At 42.6% G+C, this 16,159-nt stretch overlaps 1 protein-coding gene across 2 annotated transcripts in view; it reads left to right on the plus strand.

Annotated features, from left to right (window-relative positions):
• Positions 1–16,159, plus strand: part of MED13L (mediator complex subunit 13L) — a 982,865-nt gene that overhangs the window by 504,495 nt on the left and 462,211 nt on the right. For both annotated transcript variants that reach the window (XM_069214516.1, XM_069214517.1), the window contains exons 6-7: positions 12,532–12,726; positions 13,971–14,153. In XM_069214516.1, the coding sequence (XP_069070617.1) occupies positions 12,532–12,726; positions 13,971–14,153 (378 nt within the window). The remainder of the gene's footprint in view (positions 1–12,531; positions 12,727–13,970; positions 14,154–16,159) is intronic.

A 16,159-nucleotide genomic window follows, 5' to 3' on the forward strand; every position in this document is an offset into this window, starting at 1 on the left:
CACTTACCCCACCTGCTCACACAGGTCTCGTGTGATCGCGGTGTCCTAGAAATTTCATAACGTAAAATAAAGTATTTTACACCGATTGCTTCAACTTTCGTTTCTCATTTGAAAAGTGTGCGCTTCATTCTGCTTGCAGTTAGACCCAAGTGGAAGACCAGTAAAATAGATAGAGGAAATATTATTATTTTTAGTCACTGCTGTGACCTCTCCTCCACACCGACTCCTCCCCGATTGCTCTTAGAATCACTGTTACCATACTTATTTTTAATGCACTTGGATCAGTGTGGTGTACACTTATGAACTTGGTAGGCAGCGTGTTTGCGGGGGATGGCCCCCTGCTCTTGGCGTGCGGGCCCACCTCGGATGTGAGTCATCTACAGACGCCAGCGTGTGGTCGTCTTGCTCATCACTCTGTTATTCCGTACATGCCGTAGCCCCCCCTGTTGCGCTGTTTGTTTTTCTTTCTCACTTAGGTTTTTCCCAGCGCTGATTTGGTCTCGTTCCCGCTTCTCTGTTCTGCTGATGTCGTCATCGAGTTTTTAGAAAAAGTTGTATATTACATGTACGGGCTAGAAGTTTCTATGTTTGTAGTGTACTAGAGGCAGACGCCCGCGTGCTTCAGAGTACAATAACAGGGTGCAGTTACTAAAATTGATAAATACAAATTGATGGCCATTTTATACAATGAGCAGACGCTTTAATTTGAGTCAATATTCTTTAACTTTACTGCCCTCCAGTGGCTACTTTGTATATTTTTAGCATATCACGTTCGCGAACATCAAGCCTTATGTAAGCAGGCAATGTCTTCTTAGCTTAGTATGGCCAAGGTTAAGGTTCTCTGATTTCCGTTTTTACTGATTTTTACAGATAAATACAGACAGAAAACTATTTGTTTTCCTGTCAATATTTATTGTTTAATGTGAATAAAAAGACAGGCCTGTTTTGATTGTTTTAAATACGGTCAGTAATGACTTTCAAGCCAACAGCCGCGCGAATTGCCAGGTGAAGGGAGTAATGAGTAGATATGCATAAAATTGATTGTACAATTTTTATATTTTCTGTATTGTATTGATTTATCATCTCTGCAGCTTTATATCATTGAAACCTACCAGAGACTCAATTAAGGATGTACATTTCTTAGTTAAATGTGGAAATATATTAGTTTCAGCTTAATTTTTTTTCGCAAACCGAAAATAAATATACATACAATTTGCAAAACATAAATATGATAAATACGGACGCAAATGTAAAAAACGAATGCCATAAAAGCGAGAGCTCTAGCCAAGATATGTGCGGTGAGTGTGATAAGAACAGGCTAAATGATGCTCTGCCCTTTGTTATTCATCCTCCCAGGATCAGTAAAGAAGTGCCCCTGTCAGTTCATAGTGTTTTGATAGCCCAGTAGATTTTCCTAAACGGATATTTACGTGTTAAGGTACTTTGCTGCTGTTTGCTGACAGACCAGTCGAGGTGGGCGAGACAGTGAAAGCTTGAGCCAGGCTCGAACCTCAAGTCTGGCTCTGCTCAAGAGCCTGTTGGATCCTCGAGTCTATAACGAGCCAAGCTTTCATGTGGCTTCTGCCTCCCTCCACCTCCGATGTATTGTTGGGGCCAGAGCTGCTGACTATGGAACTCAAGAGCCAGGTTCGAGTCTTGACATCTGCTCAACATCATGCGATTCTTTGCAAATCCCTTAATCTCTTCATTCCATAAGCAATGCACATTAATGTAACTGCGGTTTATGTAAAGCGCTCCAATAACTTTGTGTTGAGTTTGCGCTATATTTTTAAAACTGTAGCGGTAAAAGCAAACCTTTACATAAGGAAACCCTGATTTGTACAGAGTGAAACCAGTAAACCTGGATAATTTGCAGCTTTCCTGCTTAAATTCTATGATCTTAAGCAAACATCTTATTTCGCCAAAACTCATTTTTTCTTAATTATTGTGTATGAAAGCACTTTTGAATATGCGAGTTCAGAAAATCAGTTGTACAAAATGATGACTTTAATAAATACTTAAGTGGAGTGCTATAACGTGCCCTCATAATGTAAAAGCTTCCATGTGTTAAATATGCTTTTTTGAACTTTGAAAAGACTTTATAATATTTTATGTGGTTTGTTGTTTGATTAACTTAACACACATTTTCAGGGTTCAGCTCATGAGGCCAACTCTTACTCCACCTCTTGAAGGAGTTGAAGTGTTAATGGTCGACCCTACTACTAGAGGTCATCTAAGGATTCTATAGAGGCTTCCTTTCTTGAACCACTATTTTATAGTATATGGGTATGCATAACATACCAACTTTGGGGCTTCTCTTTGCTTCCTGGATGTGGTAAACGGCCTGACAGTAATCAGCCACAAGTATTAGGATGCATTTGGGTTACTGTGGACAACTCCCAAACTTGAGGCAACTCCTGTGATATGATTACAGTAATCCACAGAAAAAGAATAAAAGGTTAAAGCAAGAAGTCATATGTTGAGGTGGTCCTGGTCTGACATCGAAAACGTATCATGACTGCACCAAGGAACCCAGAGGGGTAAAATAAATAGCAGTAGCAGTCTTGTAACGCATCACAGCACTGTTTGACCACTTAAATGAGAAGGGAAGTAACCATTTGTCCATAGAAAGAATTTATAGCATGTGGCCAGTGTTTCATGTAGTCCATGAGTCAAAGGTAGTCCTCAAAGTCAGGTCCGCCTTTTTACCATTGCGGCATATCCTTTCATTTGAGCGTCTGCCTGAATGATACAAAGTCGCCTTTTTAGTGCCTATCCTTTTTCAAATGTCTGTTTTTCAGAAGTGTCGTGTCATGTTGGTAGAACCTGTTCTCCTCATACACAGGGACTCGCTGTGCAGCAGTAGGCTTGTCAGTTTACAGCAGGTAGTGTATTGTCATGCCACTACATTGATCCATTATTGTCATTATTTGCATTACAATCCTCAGTGCCACAGACCACACTGACAAAATTCGAAGTTAATTTATAGGCGGTAGCTCTTACTGATGGTCAATTAATTGTGTGCACTTGTCCAGCAGCATCCTTTTATAATTACTTACTTTAACTGCTCTGGGCGCTGTAAGGGTACAACTACTTTTTAGCACAAGGCGATGAATTGTATTTTTTGTATGACTAATGATGGTAATGCTCATTTTGTGTGTTACTTATCACATGTTGGATTACTCTTGAGACATGGTGACGATTAGATGAACATCATATATTTATTAACATGTAAAAACCATAGAATCTAAAGAATGTGTGTACTTTCTTTTTAACATCTCTACAATTGTAACCGGCTCAGAATTGTTGCTGCTTATCTCTCTGGGAAGGGATATAAAGCAACTACCAAACAATATGGAGTCCATTTCACAATGAGAAAGATTATTTACACATTTTCAGTTGCCTGTCTACACAGGTGTGAGCATACTAACAAATTAACCTCGGGGTCAAGGCCTGTGGTGCTTCTTGGAGTTGCACAGAACCCCATTGCTACTTCCAGGTATTTAAAGGTCTTGGTCAATACAGCAAGCGGCGGAGTATATGATCACACCATTAGCAAAAGACTAAAGTGTTATGACTTTAATGGAAGTTTAATTACCAAAAAGAAAATCGCTACATGGCTTAATTTTGCTAAAGAGCACCTGAATGAACTATGATATTTCTGGAACAATGTCCTGTGGTTAGATCAGTCCAAACTTGAGTAAGTTGACTATAATGCACACCAACCTGATAAGCGAAAATCACACAACCTGTATTTGTTGTTCAGGGGTGAATAATTGTGCCTGCTTTGCCATCTTAAAGACCTGGATATCTAAAAGAATTGAGTTCAACATAATATTGTCTCTATATTTGCAAATCATAGGAAATTGTGAGACCGTTTGCCCAACAGCTAAAGCTTAACTGAAAGTGGATCATGCCACCAGAGAAATGACCCAAAACACTCCAGTAAGTCTGACTGAATGACCAAAACGAAAATTATTTGGATTTTAGAATGGCAAAGTCAAAGTGTAGACCTCAACTCCATTGAGAGGTGCTGGCAAGATCTAAAGAAAGCTCTGCGTAAATGAATGCTGATAAACCTCAGCACGTTTGAACAGTTTAAGGATTTGGGCAGAATTCCTCTCAAGTGATGGGAAGGAGGAATTCTAGCCCATTACATTTTTAGAGGGTGTGTCCTGTTTTTTCACGTCCCTATTACAGTCTCGAGATGTTTTTTAGATCTACAGGTAATGTTTACTTCAAGTTGTTATTGATAAACGATGTGTATGTTATTTTTCATCAGAGGCTAGATTTATGTAAGTCCAGGACTTGCTAAGAACTATAAGGTCAGATATGTTCTATGTAAAAGCATAAATCCACCATTCAAGAAAAGTGGTGAAGGACTAGCAGTGGCTTACAAAAAATATACATATTGATGTTTATAAATGTTGTGGCAACTAGTTGTGAAGATGTAGTTTGCAAAAAGCTAGCCATAGGGAATGGGGATTTCTAGTCTGGAACCAGACACCATTTATTATTACTGCACTTGCATCAACTAGACCTAAAAGAGAGATTTGTGGGAATTGGTTCACAGCTGCTGTAATAGTCTGAACACACAATGTATGACAGTTTACAACCATATGTGAGTAGGTCTTGCTTCGGCTAAAAGAAAACATTAATGCATAGCATTGTGGTATAACTGTAATTTCCAATAAATATATAAAAACACTTTGGTTGACCGTGTCCAGTTCGTGGGTGTCCTCGGGATCAGGGGAGAAGAATTTGAAAGTAATGTGCATGATGCAGTTCACATTATTCTCATCTGTTAAGTTGTCTGCATAAAGGAAATACATACATTCTTGCTTTCCATCTTAATTCAGTAAAAAAGTGGCAAATACAGTGTTTGATACTCAAAACTGCGTCATTGTGATTTCTATAGATGGCCCAAATTCAACGCATGTAGTAATATTAGGTGAATACAATCGGAGAAAATCCTTGAAATTCTACAGTGAATGTATGCAATTTGCATCATAACTTACTGCTTTGCAAAATTTTGCTCTTGGGGCACAACTTTTTTTCTCTCATGGCAAAGTGGTGTGTTGAGCATGCTGGACGAAATGAGTTATGGAGTGCATTGCATACCACAACTGCTGAATTTCAGAGTGTTTACAAGTTTTTATTATCTGGACCCTAACTAACCCTTAATTTTGGTGTTGTCAAAGAATATTTGTTTTTTAATGATGCACTTCATTCCGTTGCTGTCATGGCCTTTGTTATAGGCTTTGCTCCCAACCAGCCGCGGGCAGCGAACACCTACTCTTTATGGCCTTCAGCAGGCCAAATGGGCACGGCCTTCCTAATTTTTTTTCTTATTTATAATCTTTTTTTTTTAGGTTTTTGTCAAGCCTCGTGTAGCTTTGTGAATCTTTGCAGTCTTGTAGGCCTTTGTTTAACCTCCGGGGTTTTCAATCCCTTTCTCATGTCCTCAAGGTTTGGACGGGGACCAACAAGAGTCAAAAAGCATGCATCCCAAAGCATGGTTTGCGGTCCTGTGGTCCATTGGTCCCTGTCTCGGGTCTACAAACATAGCAGCAGCATAGTTGTCTGTTTGTGTGGTTCATTATAGGACACCCCTCCTGAGCCAGGTGGTCTGGAGATGCATCGCTCCCCTTAATGCTCCTACGTTTTTTTTAAAGGATGCAGGAACTGTGCTCTGCGGCTTGTAATGGCTGTCAGAACATAGTTTGCAGAGTTGTGGCCAGCGAATCAGCCCTCAGGTTCACAAACCCAGTTCGGAGTCCATGGTCCAAGTATTTGATCGGAGAAAAATCTCCCTCATTGAATCGGGGGTTATTTATTTTTTACATTTTAGTCCATGAATATCCCGCAAACCCAATTAGTGGAGAGCCCATGCCAAATGGCCAAAAATATAGAAAACTGTTAACCGTTTCATGCCCACAACAACTTTTTGTAACTACGAAATCTCAAGCTACCAAACTGAATTTATATTCCATCACAAACCGCATGCCTGCTGAGTAAAGCTCTACTTTAATGACCAGTTTGGCAGAGGTTGTTCTTTGAGAAAAATTTCATGTGGAAGTTTAAATGAGAAAATACATGTCTTTTTTTTAGTTTGCCCTGCACGGAAATGTACATTATCTGCATGCTCAAAGTGAGTGACAGTAGTGACTGTAGTTGAGGTTAGTTTAGGTTGTCCATTGACAAGTTTTCTTTTGTTTTAAATAAATTTCGTGCTGTTCTATGAACATGCACCAATTTATCAGATAACGTTTTTCTGAAAGGGGTTCTGTAGTGCAAGATTAGTGCAAATTCAACAAAGGAAGCACGAGTAGGGGTTGTCAAAAAGTCTTTCCCTCCTTTATCCCCTAATGAAATTTTAGTAGTCCACCATAGACAAATCACTGAACGAAATTGGTATGTGTTAGAAATGGGGTCTTTGATTGGCAGTCAGGTTACCCCCTGTCCAAGCAAGGACCCTCACTCTAGTCAGGGTAAAAGAGAATCACACTCAGCTAACCCCTGCTTACCCCTTTGGTAGCTTGGCACGAGCAGTAGGGTTAACTTTAGAGTGCTAGGTGTAAAGTATTTGCACCAACACACACAGTAACTTAATGAAAACACTACAAAATGACACAACACATGTTTAGAAAAATAGAGTATATTTATCTAAACAAAACATGACCAAAATGACAAATTCACAATACACAAGTCAAGTTATCACTAAAAATGCAAAAAGAGTCTCATGTACGCGTTGCAGGCGAGCGGCGATTTTCAGCCGCGAAAACGACAGCGCGTCGATTTTTCAGCCGCAGATCGGAGTTGCGTCAATCTTTTCCCCGCACAGCGGTGCGTGGATTTCTTCCTCTTAGGCTGGGTCCCAGGAACTGGATGGGCACCACTTGGCAGAGTAGGGGTCTCTCCAGAGACTCCAGATGCTGACAGAGAGATGTCTTTGCTGTCCCTGAGACTTCAAACAACAGGAGGTAAGCTCTAAATCAAACCTTTGGAGATCTTCACAAGATAAAAGGCAAACAAAGTCCAGTGTTTGCCATCTTACTCTGACAGAAGCAGCAACTGCAGGATAGCTCCACAAAGCACAGGCAGGGCAGCTCTTCTTCCTCAGCTCTTCTCCAGGCAGAGGTTCCTCTTGGTTTCCAGAAGTGTTCTTAAGTCTGTGGTTTTGGGTGCCCTTCTTATACCCGTTTTGCCCTTTGAAGTAGGCCTACTTCAAAGCAAAGTCTCTCTTGTTTGTGAAATCATGCCTTGCCCAGGCCAGGCCCCAGACACACACCAGGGGGTTGGAGACTGCATTGTGTGAGGGCAGGCACAGCCCTTTCAGGTGTGAGTGACCACTCCTCCCCTCCCTCCTAGCACAGATGGCTCATCAGAATATGAAGGCTACACTCCATTTCCCTTTGTGTCACTGTCTAGTGAGAGGTGCAACCAGCCCAACTATCAAACTGACCCAGACAGGGAATCCACAAACAGGCAGAGTCACAGAAATGGTTTAAGCAAGAAAATGCTCACTTTCTAAAAGTGCCATTTTCAAACTCACAATCTTAAAATCAACTTTACTAAAAGATGTATTTTTAAACTGTGAGCTCAGAGACCCCAAACTCCACATGTCTATCCGCTCCCAAAGGGAATCTACACTTTAATCATATTTAAAGGTAGCCCCCGTGTTAACCTATGAGAGGGACAGGCCTTGCAACAGTGAAAAAACAAATTTAGCAATGTTTCATTGTCAGGACATATACAACACATTACTATATGTTCTACCTTTACCTTAACCACCCTGCCCTTGGGGCTACCTAGGGCCTACCTTAGGGGTGCCTTACATGTAAGAAAAGGGAAGGTTCAGGCCTGTCAAATGGGTACAAGTCGAATTTACAGTTAAAAACTGCACTCAGACACTGCAGTGGCAGGTCTGAGACATGATTACAGGGCTACTAATGTGGGTGGCACAACCAGTGCTGCAGACCCACTAGTAGCATTTGATTTACAGGCCCTGGCCACCTCTAGTGCACTGTACTAGGGACTTACTTAGTAAATCAAATATGGCAATTATGGATAAACCAATCAACCATACAGTTTACACAGAGAGCATGTGCACTTTAGCACTGGTTAGCAGTGGTAAAGTGCTCAGAGTTCAAAAGCCAACGGCAACAAGTCAGAAGACATAGGAGGCAGGAGGCAGAAAGATTGGGAATGACCCTGCATAAGCACAAAAAGTCCAACATGACCCCCTACCAGCCTAAAGACAGGGGAGAACAATCAATACCTTGATGTACTTCCCTGCCTGGGGCGATAGAACAGGGACTCAGGCCAACAACAGAAGGGGAATGTTCCAGTTCTACGCCTTCCTGACTCCAGTTGGATCCCTCTGTCCATACTCTCAGGGCCCACTAAGCTAACCCATGGGGAACCCTTCTCCTAATCCGCAGATACCATCTGTGCAGCACCTAACTTTACTTTGCTCACAGATGTATCCCAGGGGGCAGATAGCACCACCAGGTCCAACACAGTGGGGTTGCCCACTCCACCCCCGGGTGTGACTCTTGCACAACCCCCCCAAAACCCAAGGGGCAATTCTGCCCACCAGGACAGCAATCCACAGTGACCCGTGACAACTGTCAGGGATTAGAGCCCGACCTCAGGCCTCTCCAACCACTGTGACTGTGGAGAGTGGGGCCTGGCACCCTTTGCCCACTCTCCCTTCCACCAGATCAGGGATGACAACCTGACCCTGGTCCTCCCCTCTGGGGCTCTGTACCCTCCCTCCAGGAGCGGCACCCCCAGAGTCAAAAATTGTCAGGGTGGTTGTAGAAGCAGTCCTACTCAATTCTTCCACCAGTGCAGGGATGTTAACCTGCAACTGTTCCTCCAACCTGGGGTCTGTACCTTCAGGTTGGGCCAGGGCCAGGGGTAATGCTTCCCTCCTCCTGCCCTCCCTTCTGGGTTCCTGCACCCCCAAACTAGGAGTGTCCCCCCCACCCACCCCAGAAGACAACATGGTAGGGGCACTGTTAGCAGTAGCCCCTTCCTTCAGGTCAGGGGGGACATCCTGAATCTGGTCTTCCAATCCAGGGTCTGTACCCTTAGATTGTACTGGGGTCAGGGGTGAGTCGCTCCCTTCCCTGTCCCTGCTTTCAGGGTTTCTCCCTTAAGGGAGAGTACCCCTTGAAACCACACCAGGGGGGTGATTGTGCCAACTGCACCCCCCCTCCTCTTCAGGGCAGGGTTTACCCTCAGACTGGACCACTGCTTGCCAACCCAGGACTTCCTGGGGAGCGCACCTACCCCCATAAGGTCAGAGTTTACCCTCTGAACCTGATCATTCAACCCAGTCACCACCCTGCAGTTGAAACATTGTCTGGCACACCAGGACTTCCCGGGGGCACACTTACCCTCCACAAGGAACACACCGTCCCCAAGTCCCCCACAAGAGCCTGGCTGGTGCAGGTCTCCTGACCCCTGCCCATCTGGCAGAGTCTGGATCCCCCCCGACCCAGAAATGGTCTCACCAAGGTCATTCCTCGGGGGCTCTGACCTCAGAGCCAACTCCTGACCCTCCAGGCTCTCGACTGGGGTCCACAACCCCTTCTCAACCCTCTGACTGGACTTCTGTACCCCCTCACTAGGAGTGGTAATGACAGACACCAGAACTGGTGGGACGCTGGCTGCAAACCCCCTCCCCCCGCAAGTTCTCCTGACACTGTGGGGTCTCCCTCAGCAGATGGCCCTATGGTACAGGCTATGCTCCCCTACTGGTGTTTCCTCATGGAACCCTCCAGTACCTGGGGCACCCTGGGCCTCAGCCCATCCCCATTCCCTCTCCTCTGAGACTGACATGGGGTCCCTTACCCATCCCAATACACTGGGACACTGCAATCCTTCCCTACCGCACCTGGTTGGGAAATACCTAGACCACTCCCCTCAGGAGCACCCCCAAATGCCTCTTCAGAGACTCTGGTACTCACCCAGAGGTCTGCCTCCAGTGTAAGTTCCCTGGGGTCCGAGAACTCACACTCTACCTGGTGTTGACGTAGCTCTGGAAAATAAGGACTAGACATATGCTCTCCAGCAATTACATCACTCAGTCCCTCACATGAATTAACCAAAGTACCCTTCACCCAACTATCCAGTGACTCAGCCTTGAAAAGGTACACCACATCACCCTCCTGAGACTGTTGAGAGAGTGCCTGACTGGCCCTGACAGTTAACCCACACTCTTCTGGGATATCTTCACACTCCATTACCAGGATTTCTACCTGGGGAACCCCTCTCCCTGTCACTCACCTAGAGTCAGTGTCCCTCCCACCAGCAGGAATATGACTCCCCATGCCAGTTCCCCAATCCACCTCAGGGACCCTGTGCATCACTGGAGCTACCTCATACCCCTGAATCTCCTGGTGTGTGTTAAATCCCTCTTTCAAGTAGGGCACCACATCTCTGGGCATGTGCACTTCAGCAGCAGTACTGGATACAAGTTTTCAAGTGCTGTGAATGTTGTAGTATATTGACTATAATGCTCAGAACAGCCCCTAGAGAACACCACAATAAAATAGCATTTGTAAGAAACATAGTCATGTAACCATTTAGTTAGTCCTTAGAGAGCATAACCACAGGAAAACAGAATGGCAGAAAGTAATGCAGAGCAACAAATATATTTAGCCCCTTGAGGGCATAGTGCATTGCACATTTTCAGGTCTAGCAGGTCTACTGCAATGATATTACAAATAAGGCCCTTAAAACACCCGTGTGATGGTCTTAGGACAGGGGGACTACCATCAAAACGTTCAGCATGATGCACTGTTTGTCTAGGTCATCTCTAAGTCCCCACTTTAGGTTGGGGGTGAGGGGTCAAAATAGTAATGTAAATATAATGGCAATATTTTATTTTTTTGCTGCAGATAGAGGAAGAAGGTAAATGGAACTGCTTTGGTTCTATGCAGGGCCACTGGAATTATGTGGCAGAAAGGACCATATTATGTGGCAGGGGTGACCAATTTATGGGTCAAGAAAAGTCCAGTTATGCATTTGCAATGCTAATAGTTCTAACTCAAGCAAATGCGAGTCCTATTGCATTACAAATGCTTGTTTAACTTAGCCTTACTCCTGACCCTTATCTACTACTCTTAACCTGTACACTAACCACCATTACCCCTTTTATATTTTTTTTATATTAAGGTGTCTCTAGAAAGGTATGTCCTTTAATTTTAGATTTAAATGTATTTCACCAAACGCCCCCTTCCCCGCAAGTTAAGGTTTCCATGGATTGAATTGCTTAATTAGGTTCTCAATTTAAACATTCCGTTATGTACTGCTGGATGGAATGTGTGACCAGGGGAGTTATGAACATCATTGTCCATCCAGCAGTGATCGTGGTTCAGGTCAGCTGCAGGCCTGGTCAGAACTTGATTCCAGAAGCTTAAAGTGACCTGGATCAGGTCCCATTCATGCAATCAGAATGGCATTTGCTCGTCTGAATTAGAATACAAAGTTGATTTTCAAAAACTGCTAGATTCTGACATCAAATAAAAAATGTATAATGTTTCGCTTTGTCAGCTGTATGTATTAGACTGATGGGCAGTGCCTAAAATGGGCAGGTACTGCCCGGCACCGAGTACCCGCACTTCTTTAACTGGAAGGGAAGAGTCCCTGCGCTTCTCAGCACTGTTGCAATGCATTACCATGGATGAGTACCGGCGCGTCTCAGGAGTACACAGGAACTCTAAATAGAGCGTACCTGCAATTCCCTAGTTCCCATTAAAGCACTGGTGATGGGTGTTAATTGTGAATGCTGCATGGTGTGTGTTGAAAATGTGACGTAATTATTTCATTGTATACAAATCCGTTACGTAAGGCACTTCTGTAGTGGTCCAGTGCCCAAGATGCTACTGCACTGAACATTATTTTAATATTCCGTTTTAAATAAAGTGCGTGGTTAACGAACTTGGCCTGCTTTGGGATTTTAACTGAGATTGTATGGTGTGCAAACTTATTTTTAAAATGATAATGCTTGTTTAAAAACATTTTGTCCGAACCTAAATAAACATATTTAATAATGGCATCGCTGCGTGTCTCGGGCTCCCCCTTGTGTTGAAGTTATGCAAAAGGTTTTCCGATTCGTGTCAGTTCTCAGAACAGTGCATTTACAAAATACAGTTAAACATATTTATAACTCGCTAGTACGTCAGTTTGGATATGACTTTTACCCTTAGCTCCCATCAGCCGTGGGAGGGTAGACTTTGAGTGTATTTGTTTTAATTATTTCCCATTTGGACCCTTCGCTATGCCTTTCTGTGGCTTTCCTTGCTTCTTCGGATGGAATGTCAAAGCGACCAGAGACGGGTGCAAGCTAGCTATTTAACGACGTGTTGGTAGGATGGCCTTTGTTAATATTAAGACGTCCACTCTTATGTAAAATAATTTCCTTAACGTTGTAGCTTCTGATGCTCCTGGTTGTACTTCGCTGTGTGATTTCTCTTTATCGCTGAGACTTGTTTATTCCTCTTCTCTCCTCTTCAGTGATCGTGGGTCCTTATGGCTTGAATGGCACTCTAACAGGCCAGGCCTACAAGATGTCTGATCCTGCCACCAGAAAACTCATAGAAGAATGGCAGTATTTTTACCCCATCGTGCTGAAAAAGAAACAAGGAGCCAAAAAGGAAGATGAACTCTGTTATGACGATGACTTTCCAGTGGCTGTTGAGGTTATTGTGGGTAAGAGCCTCTTTAGATAATATAAAGGAGCTTTGTTTCAATTAGGCATTTAGGATGTGAATGCATACTTACTTGGAATACAAGTCTAAGACAAAACACATTGCTGAAAACTTGTGATTGGCAGGAAAGCCTATCACAGAAGTTAACGTTTTATCAATCACTGGACACTTGTGTTGAGCATGTATATGCACGTTCATTTAAAAAAAAAAAAAAAAAAAAAAAGCTTTTCTCTGACTGCAAGCTCGGGGAGGGAAATAAAACAACGTGTAGAAAATAAGCACAAGTGATGTCCTGCTTGAGCCTGGATCCACAAAGATCCCTGAACAAATCAGGCTGACGTTAATGCCCAAGATCAGGAACCTTCTCACTCCTATTACTGGACCAGGATTTCACCCCTAAGCTAGCTTTCCAATAAGGCTCATTAAAATTGGCAACACTACTTTCCCAATTACTTAGAATCCTAGTGAATTAATCAGTGTAAAATGTTACTTGTGGTACTGCCATTCAGAAGCTCTGGAACTGGTGCCACAGTAAACTCTTCTGAGAAGTTGACTTCATTCAGCATTCCCCCTTCACTCCTTGCCCACAAATTGCTTCTGTTAGTGGCAAAATAGAATACACTATGGATGTTATGCCTTCTGCAAAGAGATTGCAACTCGTCTTTGAAATCCTAGTGTGTGAAAGTATTGTAGTAAATGACCCCTAAATGCAGAGTACCTGTGATTGCAATTAGGAGTAAGTCAACTGCTGACATTCATTAGAAACCCCTCGGCTCAAACGCTTTCTAGTTTGCTTCTTAAATGTAACGTCCATTGATGCACACACATAGATGAAATGATAAACAGTTTTAGATAACTATAAGGAAAAAAATCATTTTTTTCATCTTTAATTGCTTTCTTTGACGATTATAAGGCCTGGTTTTAGGACCACGTATGTGCATTTATTTATATTTTGTTGCCAGGACAGGACTCATTTAAATTTGGAATTTCCTTTAGGCAGACACTTGCTACTTTTACATTGTTTTAAGATAATCTCCACATTTTAATGCTGTAAAAAATAAGCTTTCTCTCCTGCCCTCTGGTTACTCTGTCATTAGATCCATCACACCAAATTAATTTGCATGTTGACAATGAACCGTGACAAAAAATATTTCAGAGGTTCAAACCTCTTATTATTCTGTGGAGATGTATTTGTGGCACAAAGATGTATTTGTAAGATCCACGCCTTTTCTCTCTTCCTCGCAGGTGGAGTGCGGATGGTATATCCCTCTGCTTTCGTCCTTGTTGCACAGAATGATCTCTCTGTATATTCCAGCACTGGAGCTGGCCAAAACAACCCAGCATCTCAAGGGTTTGGGAGCATGAAGGACCCCACCAGCTGCGGGATGCCTCTCACACCTCCGACTTCACCAGAACAGACTATCACTGGTATGTCAATGTATCCATGCAAATTTAGCTTTTGACATGTTTCAAGAAAGTCCTTTGTCATCAGCCTCTGATTTCTCTGTATCCTCAGGATGTTAAAGTGCCTAAACTGTTTGATAATATCCTCTGCCCTATAAACAAGAACTACCTCCTTTAGTGCCGTTGTGAGTACCCTTGCTTGCACGAGACAGATAGGAACAGTTGATGGTCCAGGAAGTGTATGAGAAAGAAGCAGACATCAACGTTTTGATCAAAGTATAAAAGATATATTTGGGCAATGTAAACTAAAAATGATTTGTAGTGGCAGCCCTGGGAACTTTCAAAGATACTAGTGAGGCTTATACATTTAAGAGGTAGCATTGCTCTTTTCAAAACAGAAGAAATGAACTGTTGAGGACCTATGATATGTTCAAGTCAAGTAGTTCAGACCTAATAAAACTATAAATGATGGACCACAAAGGCTTGCTAAACCTGTCACATTTCCAGTGGAGGGCCAATAAACATGACAGTAGCATACATGCTGTATTAGATGATGCAAGAAAGGGAGTGTATTGTTTTTTTAACATTGTAGCATAAATTGTGTGGGGTCCTGAAGTGTGTACACAAACTTGAAGAGCTTACCAGCACGGATAAAATCTCGGAGCACAACACTAGACCTATGACAGATAAGGTTACTGATCTAGGCTTTTGGTAGGAGCACTGGATTCTCTCACAAGTAATTTCAAGTACTGCAGTTTGTAATTAGTAGGGCTTATCAGGGAATGTTTGTAGTGCAGAAAATTAATTGTCTTTCACTTGCTGGAATTACAAGTGGAAGCTGATGTGTAAGAAATGGAGCATAATCTCAAGAAGCACAAGGTTGCTAACGCGTGGTCTGCTTACCGAGCTTTGCACTGGCTCTCGTTCATGCCTTCTATGGAGTCCATTGTTAGACTTTACTTGAATCGCAAATTGTACCTGGACAAACCCCTATCCTCCTTGGCTGAAATGCTGAAAGCATTTAACATTAGATATATCACTTCTCTCAGAAAGCGATTTCCACTGTAAAACTGCATATTAAAATGCTTGTCTTCAAAAGGCTGTCCGTTTCATGAAGCCTAATCTTGGAAATGCTCTCCAAGTGGAACCCTGTCAGAAACCAGATCCCTCGATGGTTATGAGAAAACGGAAGACACTGAGTACTTGCTAATACAATACCGTTCACTTGTAAATCTTGATTATCTGCATCTGCTCTATTTTAGTTTGTTTTTGACAGCTCCAAAAGTCTAATAATGTTTGTGAATGCTGGGCTTTACAAATATCTGTTTAATTAGTCATTCATTTGGTTTAACAGCATATTGAAGTTTATCTGTCAGTATTAAATAGAGTGTTGTACTGAGGAAAACAAGTTAGTGCGGTAATGTAGTGAAATTCAAAAAATCAAATTGCTTTCCTGGTGTTGGGCACATCATCTCTGTTGGATGAATTTCGCATTGAGCCAGTACCTCTCACGCAACATCCTCTTTATTTTTGACCTTTCGTTTAGAGTGATAGAGTATGGGTTTGAAAGGTACTCAAGATCCCAGTGTAATGTTTGATCACATATATAGGTCTTTTTTTTTAATGCAATAAATTGCCTTATTTACTTTCTTGTGGACGTATGGGGAGCATGATCACCAAAAGTATCCTGGTGATGCAAACCTAATTTGAGGCTTGGAGTTGCATCACAGAACAATGGAAAGACCTACAATGTGAAACCCTCAACATGATAAAAAACTATTTTGCATCATGGATCTTTTCCGGAGTCAGTAGTGTGCATTATCCTGCCATCAAATGTTTGGGTCCAGAATTCTCTGCTAGTCAGTCCTTTTGAGGCAGACCTACAGGTGCCACTGCAGGAAGATCAGGGTGTACAGGCAAGTGACTTACAAAAGATCCCTCTCTATATTTAACATATTTAAGGGGCAGAAAGGGAGGTTCTTCAAACAAAAGATAAAGATCACCTCTAACAAATGGCTATAATAATACAT

Source organism: Pleurodeles waltl, chromosome 11, assembly GCF_031143425.1.
Source record: "Pleurodeles waltl isolate 20211129_DDA chromosome 11, aPleWal1.hap1.20221129, whole genome shotgun sequence".
NCBI classification, from domain to species: domain Eukaryota; kingdom Metazoa; phylum Chordata; class Amphibia; order Caudata; family Salamandridae; genus Pleurodeles; species Pleurodeles waltl.